The sequence below is a fragment of the Callospermophilus lateralis genome, chromosome 1 (assembly GCF_048772815.1).
Source record: "Callospermophilus lateralis isolate mCalLat2 chromosome 1, mCalLat2.hap1, whole genome shotgun sequence".
Taxonomy (NCBI): Eukaryota; Metazoa; Chordata; class Mammalia; order Rodentia; family Sciuridae; genus Callospermophilus; species Callospermophilus lateralis.
The window spans coordinates 48,676,026-48,695,265 of record NC_135305.1 but is presented as its reverse complement, the minus strand read 5'-3'; the positions used below and the strand labels follow the sequence as shown (position 1 = coordinate 48,695,265).

Sequence of the window (19,240 nt, the reverse complement as noted above, 5' to 3'; positions counted from 1 at the left end):
GCTCAGCCTTTGGGCAAGCAGTCAAAGGTACTAGCAGCAGGGGTCCAGAATCGAATCCCGATAACGACGTTATTGGTGCCCAACTATTCCAATCCTTAGACCTGTCTGTATTCATTGCGCAGGCGTCAGCTACCCCGCTCTCCCTTGGACTGGCGGGATAGAGCCTTTGCGCCTTCCGTAGAACTTGAGGGAGAGGAATCAAGCTGTTTCCATGGTGACGGAGCGACAGCCTCGATGGTCGATTGAGCAAGTCTGCGCGAGGTTCCCAGAAGGCTGCGCGGGGTTGGTTCTTCGGCGCTGTCATGGCGGGTGTGCTGAAGAAGGTGAGACGAATGGAGGTCACTGTTGGAATTTAGATCGTGGGCGAAGAGTCAGCCCAATAGCTTTTCTTCCCACGGGGGTGGGGGGGACCATAACTGGTGCACGCGCGGCGGTGCTTTTTGTGGATTTGTTCTGCCCTTCTTTCAGGGGGTGCCCAGGTTAGTGACTCTGCTCGTAGAAGCAGAAAATAAGTTCCGAATGAACCTGACTTTAGACTAGATTAGCCAAGGGAGTGCGGGTTTGCTTAGTAAAGGAAGAGCATGCGCGGAAACCGTAGTAAACTCCAATCGTGTTTTGTTTTTTGAACAGACCACTGGCCTCGTGGGATTGGCTGTGTGTGAGACTCCACACGAGGTAGGTGCCTCTTTCCTTTCTTCATTCCTGGGTCCCTGAGAAAGCCTGGAACCCTGCGACCTTGTTGGTGGCAAGGTTAGGGGATGTGGATATTTCAAGCCCTCAATCACAACGCCGAGAGCTCTTGAGAAGGGCAGTAGCTACCTCTTGATCCAATGTCACTTTCTTTTTTCTTTCTTTTTTGGGCCATGCCCTCTTTATTAAGCCACTTTTCTTGTTGACCTTTTCCTTGGTATTCTCCTTGCTGCAGTTGTATACACACTTCTGTTAGCTTCCTCCCAAATCTGTATCTCCATTTTTCATCCTTTTCCCCACGACACCAGTTCTGCTTAGGTGCCATAGATTCTACACTCTTGACTTTGCTTATGGTAGCACACTAGCAGTTACCTCCTTTTCCCTTAATATTCTGAAATTCTTTCATAAAACAAAACAAACCAAGCTTCATTTAATCCCTCCCTTACCTTCAATAATCACTGTCCTTCCCTTTATGAATAACTCAAAAAAAGTATTTACAGCCTGTAATTTCTTATTCCCCCTTGAATGTACTTCAGTCAGGGTTGGCCAGAACTGTTGTTTTCAAAGTCATGAAAGATGCCCATGGTCCCAAACCCCGTGATTAGCCCATGTTTCTCAATTTAATTGATCCAACAGTAACATTTTGACAAATTTGATACTCTGCATCAAACACTTTGTTTAGTGGGTGTCACTTCCTAAATCTGCTTCCTCCTTCCCCCCTTGTCTTTTGCCTTCTCCTTTTCTGGTTCTTCATCTTCCCATTTTTAAAAATTTTTGCAGTTCTTCAAGATTTAAGTGTTTGGATCTTTGTTTAGATTTGATCTCTCTTGGTGAGTGGACCCAGTTTTAATGGTTCTAAATACTACCATACACTCTTAAATTTCCGTATCAACTATTGACCTCTCCCTTTATGAGAGTCACGGTATTTTATTGCTTAGTGAACATCTCCACTGTATGTCAGACAGGTAACTCAAGCTTAACATGTCCAAAATGAAGTTCCTGATCTTCCTAAAACCTGTTCTTTCCTCAGGCTTGCTCTTGTCAGTGAATGGCAGTTCCATTTTTTTGAACTCAAGTCAAAAACCTTGAAATGATCTTTGATTCCTTTCTTTATTTCACACCCTACATCTGCCACTTCTACCTTCAAAATATACCCAGATTTTGATCACATCTCACCACCTCCTCTGCCATTATCTTCTCTGCGACCATCATCGCTGCTGGGAACAATTTCATTAATTCCTGTTTGCCTCTCCCTGTTTGCCACTACTCTTTTTCAGCCAAGAAATGTGAGGTCCTGCCATTTCTTTACTTAAAACCCTTCAATAGCTTTTCATTTCACACTGAATAAAAGTTAGGGTCCTTGAAATGACTCTAGATCACTACAGACAGCATTTTACTGATTTTTCTACTAGAATGTAGGTTTCATGAAGGCAGGGATTTTTTATTTTTATTGTTTTCTTCACTGTATGTTATATAGTCAGTAAATAATGTTTATTGAATGAATGCCTTGCACTTATAAATTATGAGTTCATGATGACTTTATACTTAGTATTGTGTAGAACTGAGCTTATAGTTTTCCCCTTCTAAGTATGCTTCTTCTTCATCAGACTGTATTTCTCTTAATAGTATCAGAAACTTTCCACTCCCAGGCTGTGAATTTGGATATCATAGTGATACTTCTCTTCCCTATATCTTCCTATTTATTTCAGTGATGAATTCTGTTGTTTTTTTTTTTCTAACAGCTTTTCAGCCTGACTTTCTTATACCTACTATTACTACCACAATGTAGGCCCTTGTTCTCATTTAGAGAATTGCAACAACTTCATTATTGATTTTTTTCCACATTTCTCCTTCATTCTTTTTAACTTACTGCCTCCTGAAACCTAGATCTAATCATATGATTTTTCTAAATCTTTTAATTACCCACACAATGAAGCCCAAATGCTTTAACTTAGAATGCAAAATTACTTACAATTTGTCTTATTCTTCTGTCTTATCTCCTCAGAATTTCCTCATATGTCCTGTATTCTATCCAAGTGCTGTGCAATGAAAATATGAGCCACAAAACATATAAGCTATGTTTTAATGTAATTTTAAATTTTCTAAAAATCACTTTCTTAATATAGAAAAAAAGACTTCTAGCTGACAGATCTGACATAACCATTTCAATATATAATCAATATGAAAATATTTTATAGTTTTTTTAATACGGAATTATAAAAACACACTGTATTTTTATTTAGAGAACATATCATAGTTTGGATTAGCCACATTTCAGGTGCTCAATAACCATAGTTGGTGAGCAGCTATGGTATTGGATAGCACAAACTATCCTGTTTCCTTTTTGTTCCCTATATTTTCTGCCATTCAGTCCTATGTATTTGATGTGAAAATTGCTTTTGCCAAAGTCTTCATTTTTCCAAGTCCTACCATTCCTTTAGGTTTATCTCAGAAGTTACCTTTTCTATGATCCCTTCTCTGGTCTCTGCTGAAGTGATTCCTTCTTTCCTTGTGGAATAATAATGCTAACATTTATTTGTGCCTCCTATTATTTTAAGTGATACAATACCCAATGAGGCAGATATTATAGTCCACCTTTTACAGATGAGGAATGAAGACACTCAAATGGAAATAACTTGTCCTTTGCAACTAAGCACTGGCAGGCAGTGAAGCCAGGCAGTCAGGTTCTAGTTAGCACACACTTAACCATTGCTTATTGCTGGTCTTTCTGTTCTACATTCTTCCCACCCCTACCATGAACATCTTTTTAAATTTTATGGCGTTGACTACCTTATAATATCTTAAACATACTGGAAATGGGATCCATGACCAATCTATTTTTATATCCAAATAGCACACAGTATAATATCATACATGGCAGAATAGTGGAATACATTCTTATTGAAAAAATAATATTCTTTAGGAGAAGTATTTATATACCTGCAGTCATTGAGATACACTTAAAGTGACTGTGTTTCTTGTTTGAATGGACTATTCTGTTTTACACCTATGTTTTGGAATAATGATTAGTGGTATCTTTCACTCATAAGGGTCCTATAGTATTCTTTTTTTCTATATTAATCATTCATAGTGCTAATGTGTATTTTTCTAGGAATAGATATATTTCTATCAGGAAAAATTAAGATATTCTAAAAACCAAATATTTAAATCAGATTATAATTTTATTAAAATGCTATCTTGAAAACTAATATGTGCCTTACGTACATGTAAATTGGAGAGGATAAGAATTAGAAATATTTGTAAGTTGAAACTGAAAGCTTAAATTAATGGTTTGTAGACAAAGACAGGGAATAATTAATTGGAACTTAAGTCTATTGGCCAGGACTTTCTATTATCTTCTTCTTTGCTAAAAATTAAGAAGAAATGAGGCTAAAAAAACCCTGCACAATTGTGACTATATGTTATCTGACAAGAGCATCCTTAATCTGAAAATCTAAAGTCTAGAATGCTCAAATATGAAACTTTTTGTGTGCTGATGTGATGCCATAGATGAAAAATTTGCACTTGAAATATTGTATAAAATTACTTTCAGGCTATGTGTTTAAGGTATATATAAAATATAAATGAATTTTGTGTCTTAACTTGGGTTCCATCTGTACGATACTTCATTATGTATATTCAGATATTCCAGAAGGCAAAATGTCCTGATAGTCAAACCACATCTGGTCCCAAAGATAAGGAATATTCAACCTCTACAGTAAAATATTCTCTATTATGAAACATCATTTGAAATATATAAATAATGGCTAAATATGTAGACCTTTTTTAATAAGTAAAACTAATCTTAGAGACCCTCAGAGTTATTTGTATATATACATATATCTATTGAATTTATATTTGAATGAAACTAGATATTAGTTTCTCTGGATTTCATACAATTAAACTGAAATAAATTTCAAGGATAGGGATATAGCTCAGTGGCTCAGTGGTAAAGGGCTTGCCCAGCATCCACGAAGACCTGGTTTTAGTTCCTAGTAGCACACACAAAAAACAAAAAGAGTTTAATTTCAATTAAATACAAAGAAAAGTACAGACTTCTTAAGTACACAGTACATTTATAATTATATTTATTACATGAACTGCTGTGGGTTAGGATCTGCCAAGACAACAACTTACCATTATTGGCTGACTGTACTCAGTGTGCTTCAGTATATGCTGGGTAGTGAATCCCTTCTATTCTTTTTCTGTTGAACTTTTGGTGAAAATTGAATTCACTTGGTGCTAACATAATTGTAATCACAAAGAAACACTGAATATTATAATTATTCAGTTAAATTTTATTATACTAATGATCTAATGCATATACGTGTGTGTGTGTGTGTATGTGTGTGTGTATAATTTCTACACAAGTTCAACTAAGAAAAACAGAAAAAAAAAACAGAAAAAAAATTAATAGTGCCTAGGACCTCAGTTAGAGAAATATTGATCTGATAAATGATTTGATTTCCAAGAAAGGTCATCAGCTTTAAGTTAGTTTTATTTCTGCTTATTATTATACCTGGACTCATGTACAACTTTTATTGTGCATACAAGACATAGAGTTTCCACATTTATATTCATTTTCCAGAGTTGTAAAGGGTAGAGATAGGGTGCAGACAGAAAAAAATTACAGTGAAGAAAAATTAAGTTTTCTTTAAAAAAAATAAGATGTGAATCCTTTTAAAATTTTCTGTGAAATTCTTGTTTAAATGTTCTTTCTAATCTTTGATGATATTTTAACCTATAGAAATTTGTATGGCTTGTCTTTTCAGAGGCTCAGAATATTGTACACAAAGATTCTTGATGTTCTTGAGCAAATCCCTAAAAATGCAGCGTATAGAAAATATACAGAACAGATTACAAATGAGAAACTGGGAATGGTTAAAGCGGTAAGTAGCTAACTCATTTTTGTTCTTTTGGATTTATGTAGCCTATGTTACATTTAACCAAAAAATTCATTTGCTTCTTTTGCACTTCCTGTACAATTGCTCTCTTATTTGTATTCTCCTTCCTTCAGTGCTTTTTTTCCATCTTTTCTCTTTTTCATTTAGCAAACTCTTGTTTAATAAGTGCTTTCTAAATGCAAAACACTGTTAATTACTAGAATGCAACAATCAGATCAAGTCCTTCCCTGAGGTAACATTGTAGCTGTACCTTTTACTTTTCTTCTCTGTATAGTTGAATTCTTTATTGATATTTTGCATTTAATCGATAGATACTGGCAGGAACTTTGTTGACACTTTGATCTTGGGCTTCTGGTCTCCAGAACTGTAAGAGAATAAATTTCTGTTCTTTAAGCCATCTAGTCTATGTATTTTGTTATGGCAGCCAAGCAAACTAATACAAGCATTTTACAACTTAAAAATCAAAGGCACTAGACAAGAACACAGTAAACTACTGCTGTTTTTTTCATACCAAACTGTATTGGCTTGTTAAATTTTCATACAAATAATTTCATCAATTATTTCATGAGCTTTATGTTATTATCAAAAGTAGTGTTCATAAATTCTGGAAGTATTTTATATACATTCAAAAGTGATCTTAATTTATATTTATTATTCTTATTAGATCACCAATCTTTATATTTGAAAAGAACTCCTGTCTTTTCCTTTGATATACAGCAGGATAATGCAACTTAATTTGGAATTTTTGTTCTTACCTTGGCAATTGTGGAAGTAATTTTATAGATTGAAGTCTCTAATATGGAAGTTCATTTTCTTTTTTTTCATTTTGTTTTCATGTTTTCCTTGAGTGAGGAAATTTTTTTCCCTATCATTGAATAAGAAATTTTCCTTTTCTTTTCATGAGGTGAACCTACTCAATTCCATCTTTGATTTCTTTTTTCTGTCTTTCTTCTCAATAATCTTGTTCTCCTTTGTTTATTCTGTATGTTCCCTTTTTTAGACTCTCCCATTTTATTATCATATTTAATAACCTCAAGATAATAGTAGTGTTGTTTTTTCAATATGTAAATCTTACGTTAACTTCCTGCTTAAAATCTTAGTATTTTACTGTTCAGTGTTTCTCAGAGACTGAGTTTAAGGATTTATGCTGAGGTGGTTATATGAAGCTAACCTTTATCTGCATAATTTTTACACAGACCCATGTTTGGGAATCAGGATCTTAACAGAATAAAGTTTTTAGCATGGTATGTACAGTCCTCTGAGATCTGGCTCTTAGTTTTCTTCTCAATCCTATTCTGTCATTTCCTCTTACACCCTGTACTTCAGCAACATCAAGCTGCTGGCAATTTTGTGAATTCCATGCAATTTTATTTTTATATTATTTGTATTTTCTGTCTTCCTGGAAGGCCCCTAACCTTGTCTAGCTGGCAGTTTGCTATGGTTTGAATATTCCTCTCTAAAATTTTGGTGTTGAAACTTAATGGCCAGCATGGTACTATTAAGCAGTGGTTGGTCCGTGAGTACTTCTCCCTTATGAATGAGATTAGGCTTTTATAAATAAAGAGATTTTGTACAATTTAGGCTTTCTCTTGCCCTTTGCATCCACCACGTAAGAACATAGTGTTTCTTCCCTTTCTGAGGCTGCAGCCCTCACTGGACACCTAAATTTACCAATGTCTTAATTTTGGACTTTCCGCTCTCCAGAACTGTGAGAAAATTTAGTTTATAATCTATATAGTCTCAGGTGTTTTGTTGTACCAGCACAAATAGATTAAGATAGTTCTTGAAACTCAGTTTTCAAGTATTCACTTCCTTTGTGACACTTTTTCTTACCTCCCTGAGTTTGACAACTTCCTCACATCTCTTATTGTACCTATCACATTATATTTATGCCTGTCTCATCTACTAGTTATAAGCTACTTATGAATGATATTGAATTAATCTTTATACCCTAAGATCTAGCATAGTACCTGACACATGAGCCCTTAGAAGTATTTGTTTATTCAAATGACTAAATACAAATAGATTTTGATAATCCCAAGCATTTCATAATAGTTATATCTTTGATTTTACAGAAAATTTTACCAGTTTTTGGTAGAATTATCACATTTTTTAACCATTCACATAGTCATCCATGAATATTGTTATGATGATCAAATCTCTATTTTCCAAGCCTAAGATGGAAATGAAAATTTTTTTAATATTATTACTTGGGAAAGATAGTAATAGCATATTGGTGAAAAACATTGGTTTGTATCTTGTCCAAGATTTTCATCAGCTCTGATTTGCTGAGTAACATGGTCTACTTTTTATTTTTTCTGTCTCAACTTCTTCATCTATAACTTAGGTATAATAATACCTACCTTAAACACTTGTTGTTAGGATGAAATAGGTAATATATGTAAAAGGCTTAATCTGATCTCAAGGACAGAGTGAGCACTCAATATATATCTTATTAAGCTTAATGCATTGGTAAATAAAAATCAAATTATTGATTTACCATCAGTGAGACAAATTTTTAAACTGTTTTTCAAAACAGTTTATAACAGGTCTTTCCCGAGTAGAAAATTTTGTTGAACATTCCTTGGCTTCTTTACCTTTTACCCCCTTCTGGTTCTTTTATAACTGTGATCTGCTTTCTTGTTTTGCTTTTGAGTTTTGGCCTCATTACTGAGTTAACTTGGTGTTAAATTGTCTTTCTGAAACATGTTCATGTTATTTCTTTTTCCTTCCTTTTCAACTATTTTTAAAGTTATTATCTATTTAACCAAGAAATATTTATTGAATGACTGTTTATGCCATGAATAGTTCTAGGCATGGACACTAGTTCCTAGATGACAGTAAAAACAACAGATAAAAATCCTTGCCCTTAGAAATTACACATTAATGATGGGAAGCCCCAAAATAAATAAGTAAAAATGTAAATAAATGAAGTATAGAGTATATTAGAAGGTAGAAAGTATAGTGAAGAAAATAAAGCAAGGAATAATGATTTGTGCCATGTTAGGGCTGGGAGATCTTATCTATAAACTGTATTAGTATCTTGTGGCTGCTGTGTAACAAATTAACACAGATTTTATGGCTTTAAGATAATAGAAATTTACTGTTTTATTTCTACAGGCTTAATAGTCTGAAATTGGTATCAGGAGCCCACATCAAATTGTTAGGGCTATGTTCTCTCTTGTGTCTCTGGAGTAGACTTTGTTCCTTGTCTCTGCCAGCTTCTGGTGAGTTTAGATTGCTTGGCTGTGGCTGCATCACTCTGATTTCTGACTACATAGTAGATTACCATCTCTTTGTTTCTCTCTGTCTCAATGTAATTTCCCTTTACTTTTTTTTTTATCAGGACAGTCCAGGAAAGTCCCCCCATCTTAAGGTTTTAATCAAACCCACAAAGCCTTTGCCACAGAAGATCATAAGATAATATTCACAAGCTCTAGGGATTAATAAATACTTACACATTTTGTGGGGCATTATTCAGCCTACTACAATGTGAGTTATCAGTAGTCCTTATTAAGAAGGTGATATTTGAACAAAGATTTGGAGAGGGTGAAGGAATAATCCATGCAGAATTCTAGGCCATTCAGATTCTCTGAAGCAGGAACATATGAATTCCTATAATTAAAATAGATAAATAAATAGAATCCTTGTTTTTCTCTTTTTAAAAATACTATTATAGAACATAAAACCACCTGATAATGATGAAGGCTTTCTTACATATGTGGTATATGGCATGGTTCCTGACTGACTCTCAAAAAGTTTAGTATACTAGAAAATAAATAATTGACATTAAATGTTCTAGATATTATATTTATTAGAATTTTTTCTTTCCAGTACTGAGGATCAGACCCAGGGCTTCACCCATGCCAGGCAAGCATTCTACCACTGAGCCACATCCCCAGCCCAGCAGTTCTTTTTAAAAATCATTTTATTAAAGTATAATGTATATAAAAATATACAGAAATTATAGTGAATTTTCATGAAGTGATCATACTCAAGTGAATACCAGACTAAAGGACATTTCTAGAACTCTAAACCCCTTGTTTCTTTAAAGTTACTATCCTGCTAACAGTAACTGTTATTCTTATCTTTAACATGATAGATTCATTTACCTTTTTTTTGAACTTTGTATAAATGGAATAATTATTATGTTCTCTTTTGTGTCTGATTTCTTTCCATGTAATATTATGTGTGAGAGAATCATCTATTTTTGTGTATAGTTTGTTTTTTCATTTTCATCAGCAAATAGTATTCTATTATATTCAAATATCATAATTTTTGATCTTTTTTATCATAGATTTGATTTATTTCTAGTTTGGGAGCTACAAATTGTGCTGCTGTGTTCTGGAATATGTTATTTGTTTTATATATACCTAGCAGAGGAATTTCTGGGGTCATACGATAGCATTTTTTTTTTAATACCTTTATTTAATTTATTTATTTTTATGTGGTGCTAAGGATGGATTGCTCTACCACTGAGCCACAACTGTAGCCCCAGCATTTTTAAATATTTGTTTGTTTATTTTTTGGTACCTGGGATTAAAGCCAGGGGCACTTAACCATTGACATCTCCAGCCAATTTTAATTTTGAGATAGGGTCTCACTAAGTTGCTTAGGGCCTCTCTAATTTGCTGGGGCTGGCTTGGAGCTTGAGATCTTCTTGCTTCACCCTCTGAGTCACTTGATTACAGGCATGGGCCACTGTGCCTGGCTTATTTTCAATGTTAATATTCTCAGATGAAATACAGGAAACATTAAGAAAAGCAAAGTGATATTTTAAAATCTATTTTAGAAAGACTGAATTAGGCATCATATGCCTTACCTTTAATAAGCATATCAACAAATAATACTTTTTAACATTAAGACAAACAATGAGACAGCGGAGAGAGTAAATGATTTTTACCAATTATTTGGTAAAAGTTTAGTGAGGGCATGTTGATAGGAAAATTATGTTTGTTGTGCTTTTTATAAATGGGTTTTAAAATATAGGGTCTTAAAACATTCAGATATTGTGTTTCAGTAGCTAATATTTTTTTTTCCCTGAAATGACAGGAATCAGATGTTAAAAAATTAGAAGAGCAACTTCAACATGGCCAAATAGAAGAGGTGATTCTTCAGGTAAAAAAAAGTTGAACATTTAAATGTTTGATTTCAAATGTTCATTTTATAAAGACACACAAAACTGATAAAAGAAAGCTAAATTTCTTTGCTTTATATATTAATTTATCAAATATAAGACTATATTTAGAAAATGTGCTACTTCTGACATGTGAATGTCACTTAAGTCCTTTATTATTATTTCTAACTAGAATTTTTGAGGCTTCATTTGGAAGATTGGAGTTTGATATTCTTTCAGTTTAGTTAACTGAAAGGTTAGTAACAGTGTGAATACAGTTTTATATTTAAAGAGCTTGGTATACTTTTAACAAGGAGGAAAAAAAATGTCTGGAATCATAAAATTAAAATATACTTGTTTTTTGGTTATTGGAGCATTTGACCAAGTTAAAAGCAGCTTTTAATTGCACAGTATATTGAAAGTTTGATTTTACATTGTTATCTGCATACTAATCCTGACAAATAATGATACTGAATAATAAAATACAAACATGATTATGAAAAATTATCGTTAACAGCATTACATCTAGAATATTTAAATTTTAAATTATTCTATTTGGAAATATTTTATCCTGTCCTCATTGTGGCCATTACTTATACAAGAAAAAAAAATACTCAGTTTAATTTTGTTTAACTAGAATTTGCATTCTTTCCCCTTATTCATAGATGGGTAACAGAAATGGGCAAGAGAAGAAAACACTAGAAAAATACTGCTCTGAGCATTTGATATTTTTTTAAATCATCTATAATATTTTTTGTTGGTAAAAATGTAATATTTTTTGTATTAGAGCATAGTGAATTTAACGTATCGTCTTAAAAATGGCTTAAAGAAGTCATGATAATACTATGGCTTAAATTTGAATGGATTATGTTAAAATGGACTTAAATTGGCCCAAGCTACATTCTAAAATTAGTTGTCACAAGTAACTTCTTTTCATTAGAACAATTTCTTCTTGTATCTTTTAATAATTTAGAGAGCTGAATATATGGCAGTATGACCTTTTCTTCAGTGAAATATGGCTGACTGCCTAGAAGATAATTGAGCTTAACAACATTTTTGGTAGAATTTGTTTTTTATAAAAGTATTTTAGTATCATTACAGAAATTTTTTTAAAATAGAGGAAAATGTTTTTCTATTATGAATAACACTGTGACTAAGATGGTTGTACAAACAGCTTTTTCTATTTTTTGTTATTAGGATCAGTGCCTTTAGGTAAAATTACTAGTGAAAATCTCTTACATAATAATGAGTTAAATTTTTGGACCATAATACCAAATTATTTTCTGATAGGAATAATCTCTAGTGCCACAACAGTATTTCAAAATACTGGCTTTAATACATCTATGCTGATAAGAATGCAATTTAATTTAATTAGAGAAAACGATGCCTCATTTTTATTTGACTTTTTGTTTTAAATAGTCCATTTCCCCCCATTTACTAGTAAGGTTAAATTTTTGGAATACGTTCTTATCTTTCATTTATTATAAATTATATTCATTAATATTTTTACCATGCTATTTGATCTTAATTTTTTAAAATATTAAGATTTGAGTTGTTTTTTTTTATAATAAAAGACATTAACCTAAACTTTTGCCGTATTGTCTGCACATCTTTTAGTTATTCCAAGGCCTGTTTTCTTGGCCCTTTTTTTCAATTGTCAGGTTGATTGTGATAGTAGATAAAGTACTAAGGGAACTCAATGCAAACCTCTTGACTATTGTCCTCTTCCTGCTTCTATATTTTGTTTCACTTTCATCAGATTGAGTTTAGTTGGTACATTATTTGATTATACAGTTATAGTCTTAAGGAATTTTCAGTAGTCTTAAGGAATTTTCAGTATTTTTGAGTCATCTTTGCACTTCTTCACATTTTATGGCAATATTAAAATATAAATTAATCTAATGGTTCTTTAATCTGATATGTTGAAAATATTATTTAAGTGTAACCATTGTAAAAGAGATATTTTATATATTTTTTAATATTAAGTTTTCAAAATCTAGTGTGTAGAAATAATTCATAAGTTTAAAATTGCATGATGTTCAGAGTAGCTTAATGAAATCTCACACTATCCCATTCTGTAATGCCAGGGATATGAGTCATCCTGTTGTTCATTGTATCTATGCTGTATGTACTACCTGACCATTAGTTACATAGTAGAACCACTAAATAGAATAAGTGTCATGCATTTTATGGTGAAATAAATCATGAGATATTAATATGAAAGTAGTAGCTCTTATAGTTACATTTTAGTTACTAACTATTTTAAGTACCTGTTGAACAGTCAATCAAATTATGTTTTTTAAAAATTTTTATGACAGGCTGAAAATGAACTAAGTCTGGCAAGAAAAATGCTGCAGTGGAAACCATGGGAGCCATTAATAGAAGAACCTCCTGCCAACCAGTGGAAATGGCCAATATAATCATTACATGTATTCTGTGGGCTGATGGGAAACTGATTTAATTAAGTGTTCTGTTATTTTTAAAATGTTTCCATGTATTGACATAATCAAGAAAACTGACACAGGACACATTGAAGAGACTAGTGTTTATGGTAATAGGGTCGTATGAATCAGTTTTTGATAAGCAGAGTATTTGTGCAGATTATTTCAAAGATGGAATTTCTTTAAACAGAAAGTTTGAGGGAAGATTTGAAAGTTAATTAGAAAAATTCCTATAGATCTTTATTTCAGAGGTCAAAATCAAAAGTTTCAGTATCTTTAGTATGTTACTTAATTTCATTTCATTATCCTGATAAAAAGAAAAAGCACTTTATTATTATTGTCTAAACAAATTTACTGGTCACCATTTGAGATGAAGTAGTAAGCATGAAAATGGTTAGTTGGGAGAATAATGGCAAAAATAGTTCATGATAAAATTTTAAATTGTTGACCTCCTTGACTGTGATCTTATGTATAAAGGAAAACTTAAATATATGATTCTGTAATGACTATCAAATCCATTATAAATGTCATTTTATTTTAGGCTGTGTTTGGATTATTTATTCTATTTTCACTATTTACATTTTATCTTCATTTTGTCACAATTTGTTGTTACTTTATTAGCCTTGAAAACCATCTGATTAGAACTCATTGTACAATTGAAGAAATTGATTTTTGGTACTTGAAAAATTTCTTGTTTTTACAGAGGTTGTTGGATAAGCTTTTCCTTTTGTTTCATTTAAGGAAGTTATCTGGTCCTTAGCCTTTAGTTTTATTGATCAACCCAACTACATCAGGGTGGATGTAGAATTTCTTTTAAAAATGGTAGTAGGAGTTCCTGAAGTTTACCTGGCACACATGAGTATATTCAAAATATCTTAGTCATATGGGTATAATTTCAAAGTGGAATCACTGAGTAGTTTTCACTGTTTGTAGTATGCATGCCAGGTAGGTATCAAATAGAAGACAAATGCTGTTCAAGGAAAGAAGTTGGCAAGCTCAAGTTTGACAAAAATCAAGTTACTTTGCATCTGTCTTCACTTTTTCTTCCTAGCTCCCCATTATTTCCAAATACCCAGTTAAATTTATTTTTTTTTTCTCATAGATAAATCATAAATACTTCCCTCTCTGTGTGTGGGCATTTATGTGTGTGCTCTCTCTTCCGGCTAAACTGAATTATTCAAAATGAGAAAAAAAAATTGTATTTTTTCTTTAGGAAAAAGAAAAAATATATTTCTCCCTTATAAAGCTATAACCTAATACTAAATTAATATTAAGTAGGTAAGTTGGGTTACTTCTTAGTCATCAGATTACAAGGGAGCTTCTCGTGGAGGGGAAGCAGAAGTATTAAGGGAGAGTCAAGCCCAGGGTTCTCATTCCTGTGGTTCTAGCACCATTGTGAGTTCAGTGGCTAAGGTGAGGAAGGTTGTTAGACCCTCAGATTATTTAACTTCCTTTTTCAGTTCAACATTTACTTAAATATGTAATATATTTGCTAAGGTCAAAATATGTAACCCTAAAGTATGTGTGCGTGGATGCTTTCAAGCTAATTTTCTAACCAAATTTTTTAGGATACTTTGGGGACATTAAAAAAATTGTTTTGCTGTGTCTTTACTATACTTTCAGTCCCATTTCTCCCATGATTTTTGAGTATGTTTTATATTTCACCAGCAGTGCTTCTATAGCTTTGTTATTTAAAGGAGACTTTATTCGTGTTTGCAATAGAATTGCCAGTTTTAGAATAACGTACTTTAGAATAATAGCTATTATGTAAACCTAATAGTTAATGATTTCTGAGACAAATATGAATGTCAGGTACTGTGCTAAGTACTTTCATTCATTAAATCTACACCACAGCTTGGTAAGAGGAAGATACTGTGAACTATCTCTGTTCTCATAAGGAAATGGAATCCATCATGAATAGTGCTGCCCTATTATGTGTAATGTGGGGTGCTGGAGGAACTGAGACAAAGAAATGATTTAATAATATATTCAGGGTCATATAGACATGGAGTTAAATTTTGAACCTAGACAGTCTGGTTCTAGAATTCATGCTCCTAACTTTATATTATGTTGTTCTTTACTAATATGCTTGGGATGCTGTCATTTCTGCCTATATTATATCAGCTGAATCCAACAAACCTAGATCTTGCTCCCTTGAATTTTTCTGTCAAAGTAATTGTAAAGAATAATATGAACAGAAGTAGTAAACTGGATTTCACTTTGTGCAGTGATCTTTGGATTTGCACAAAATCTTAAAAGGACTGATATCAAAAAGGCAGTGCGATTTGGTCCATCACTCTTTTGCATTTACTGGCATTACAGCTGCGTGCACAACTTTACACCTGATTGTTCTTATTCCTTCAAATCTTTTACCATTTGCTTCCTATAAACTTCCATATTAAGTATTCTGACCATTTTGCAAATGATTCTTCTATTCACAGATCTTCAGTGTTGCTGAGTGGTTTCTAGACTAATTTGAATAATTTTCAGAATGGTTTATTTTGGTTTGCAGTAGGCTCCTGATAGATTTCATTCAGGTTAATCACTTTACTCTGACTGCTTCAGAAGAAAGAAAACTAATCAATTTGAGCTTTGCAAACAAGAAAATGATATCAAAATTGATACCCCTTTCACACCCATACTTCAGAATATTTTAATTTCTGGTCATTTTTTCAGATGAAATGACTTTTATTTGGGATAATCAACTTGGAATGATTTTGAAGTGAAAGAAGGTATTAATAATTTCATAAGGATGATAGGTATCCTGTACAAACAGGACGTAGGGCCCCCTACTGAAATAAGGCTCAGATCTCAGGGTTGCCATTCTTCCTATAACAGCAGGAGCTGGACAACTAAACAAACTGTCATTTGTAGCGAATGTGATGCTGTTAGGTTTCCATGTGTCCTTTTACAATATTCTCTCACCCTGCTTTCCCTCAAATTGGTGGATGAAAGAAAAAGTGCTAATCTTATGAGCTTTTTCCTTTTCTCATCCTAAGATTCAGTCAGAAATATAAGGCTAGGTATTTAAAAAAAAAAGATAATATTTATGACTATTTTTAAAGGAAGAAAAAATAATGTCTGTAGGAATATCCTCACATATAAGCTAATATCACCCCCCCCCACCATCCCAACCTCCATGGTTATATAAACAGAAGTTAATCCCCCTGTACAAGTGTATTCTGGGGTGTGGGGTTAAGTACCAAGTTGTTGAGCATATAATAAGTATATTTTTGTATTTAGTGAATGCTATTTTTTCCTTAAAACCTAATTTTCAGTGAGATTCTAGATTTTAGATTCAATGTGATAAAGGATTTGAGTTATTGATGGGGATTGGAGAAATTTTTTTGAAAATTTATTTAGAAGTAATAAGCTAAAACTCTAGGTAGTTAATAAAAGTAGTGAGAAAATAAGTGACTTTGCATAGGCTTTCCTAAATGTCAGAATTTTAATGTTTCTTTTTCATACTACTATTCTAAGAATAGTAGAAAAAAATTTGATAAAGAGTGCTTATATAAAGGAGCCAGGCTGATCATGGTGCCATTAACACAAACTTCCATGAACATAGTGGTAGGGTATGGGAACATAGGAGCAAATCATACAAAGAAACCAAAAAACAAATCCAAGATTTTTTTTTTTTTTGGAATGTTTCATAGTTTGCCATGCATTGCTTAAAACTATCAAAGTGATCTTATAGCAGCTATTTTTTTTTTGTTCTGTGTTTATATGCAAGTTACTATAGATTAGCTTCTATACGTGACTGAAAGCGTTGCAAAGATTCTTTTTGTGGATTTCTCATGATCTTCAAAACAAAAATTATTAGCTGAATCCTTTAACTTTCCTAAAGATAAGTATTATGTTATAATCATTATATTTTAATCTTTTCCTCTAACTGTAGGGTGTACTCCTTTTCTCAAGGGCAAAACAGGCCCATGATTACTTATCTAAATTTTACAAATCTCTTAAAGTGCAGTTTTTCATAACTCATTTGAAAACAAAACAACTGATGGAAGGCTATTTGTGGTCTTTATTCCATCTTAATATGAGTATATTTTTTCCATATAAGTATTAATGTATTTGATTCTCGACTGTTTCCCCAGACTCACTGAATGCATTACGTAATATAAAATATATGCCCATATTACCTTTCAGAAATCAGAAATATTCTATAAATATAAAAAATCTGACTCACCCAGAAAGTTTTCAAAAAAGTTACTCTCCATCTGTATTTACTGTCTCTTAACAATTTCACAAACAAGATACAAATTTAATCTATATAGATAATTCCCAAAACATAATTTTCAGATCCTTAATTTTCTCAATTATTATTCTAATATCTGTTTATGTCAACTTGGCATAGCAGTGGAAGATGCTTCGAAGTAATTGATTTCATAAAGCCACTAGATGGCATCTTTGTAAAAATATAAGCACATCAAAAGAAGGACTTATTGTTTATATAAATGCTGAGATAAATGAAAGTAGGTGTTTCATAAGAAATAAAAGTCATTTTGAACAATACTGAGAAAATGCATAGATTTATGGTTAAAAACAAAATGGAAAATGATACTGAAAATTACTCTTCTACTTTTGAAATTGAATTTTTTTCCTAATGGTCATTTTCATTCATTTTACATTCACATATAATGAAGCAACTGTGTGTGTGTGTGTGTGTGTGTGTGTGTGTGTGTGTGTGATTTTGACGTGCTACCAATCTCTCCAGGCTGCACAAACTACCTAGAAATTCTACAGGTTAGGTAAGATATTGTAAAATTGAGTTGTGTAAAGTCAATTCCATGCACACTGTAAACAAAATATGAACATATACTGGGTAACAGGTCACATTTAACACTGTGAGACTAATACTTAGAGTTCTCTACTGTCTGTTTTCTTCCCTCCAATTTCTGTCATATCCCTAATGCTAGTGTTTTCAAACTGCCTGTAACATGATCATAAGCGACAAATTTTAAAGAAAAGACAAAAAAGTGTTAAAACCAATGTAATTCTTATTGCTAGTAAAAATTTAAGATGCATTATAATTTGGGAGCTGGGAGTGGGTTTTTGGAAAAACTTGTCTGTGTACCTCCACACCTGGTCCACCTTTATCCTTTGCTGGAATGTATGGAAGTGATTCAAATGGACTTGCATTTACTTAAAATCATTCCTATAGCAAAACCAATTTATTTAAGAATATAGTACTTCATATTATAAGAAATATGCATTTTGAAACAGCATAGCTGGAATGGATCCCATTTCAAAAATGCTATTGGACATTAGGAAGTCATTGAAGAGAGGAGTGCAATTTTAGCAAAATGGCATAAAGAAATGACACCATTATGAATGAGGGAGTGGACCTGTACTTTGTAAACAAAAATTTTAGTTTATTCTACATCCGTTTTAAATATGGAAGGGTGTTGAATAGTGGTTTAAAATCTGGGCTCAAGTCAGACTGCTTGGGTTTAATCCTGGTTTCTCTTTAAACCTCTTTGTGCCTTAGTTTTCTCAGTAAAATGGAGCTCATACTAGATCCTCAATAAAATCTTTGCAAGCATTAAGTTAAAAATATAAGTAAGGTGCTTAGTAATAATACATTTTATGTGCTATTATGAGATAGTAGCATGAAATTTGTTGATACATTTGCAACAAGAACATCATCTTTCACCCAACACTATTCCTGTCTTCTTTTAAAGCTTAAAGAATTTCACTGGGCTCCATCCTCAGCACCACATAAAAATAAAGATATTGTGTCCATATTAAAAAAAAAAAAAAAAGAATTTGGTGATAGGAACAAAAGTCCTTTACAATTGAGTGCTTAACAAAAGCTTTGTTTGTCCCAACTTGTGAAGAGAACTTCCTTTAATAGTTACTGTCTTAGGCCGCAAGGAAGTCAAAAGCAAAATAAGCAAATAGGCACTTGCTGTTGTACACATCAAATTCTCCTTTGTCAATTGCTTAACCTCTCCACTTGATATTTCTATTTTCTTGGATTCTGATTTTTTAAAAACCTCTAAGCTTAAATTGTGATCAGCATTTGTTTCAGAGAAACATTCATTTCCTTTCAAAAATGTAAACGTTCTTGGGGAATGGTTACT

At 32.5% G+C, this 19,240-nt stretch overlaps 1 protein-coding gene across 1 annotated transcript; it reads left to right on the top strand.

Annotated features, from left to right (window-relative positions):
• Positions 1 to 242: 242 nt before the first annotated feature.
• Ndufa5 (NADH:ubiquinone oxidoreductase subunit A5) lies at positions 243 to 13,691 on the top strand. The gene is made up of 5 exons (XM_076834228.2): positions 243 to 323; positions 631 to 675; positions 5,463 to 5,579; positions 10,647 to 10,712; positions 13,029 to 13,691. Exons 1-5 carry the CDS (start codon positions 303 to 305, stop codon positions 13,128 to 13,130), a joined length of 351 nt encoding a protein of 116 aa, XP_076690343.1. The 5' UTR covers positions 243 to 302; the 3' UTR covers positions 13,131 to 13,691.
• The last annotated feature ends 5,549 nt before the right edge of the window (positions 13,692 to 19,240 follow it).

What these genes read in the sequence shown, in the direction of transcription:
- Ndufa5 (XM_076834228.2), top strand. Translation starts at nt 303, where the DNA reads ATGGCGGGTGTGCTGAAGAAG. An exon ending in TGGCGGGTGTGCTGAAGAAG is followed by an intron (nt 324 to 630) that starts GTGAGACGAATG and finishes TTTTTTGAACAG; the next exon opens with ACCACTGGCCTCGTGGGATT. An exon ending in TAGAAGAGGTGATTCTTCAG is followed by an intron (nt 10,713 to 13,028) that starts GTAAAAAAAAGT and finishes TTTTTATGACAG; the next exon opens with GCTGAAAATGAACTAAGTCT.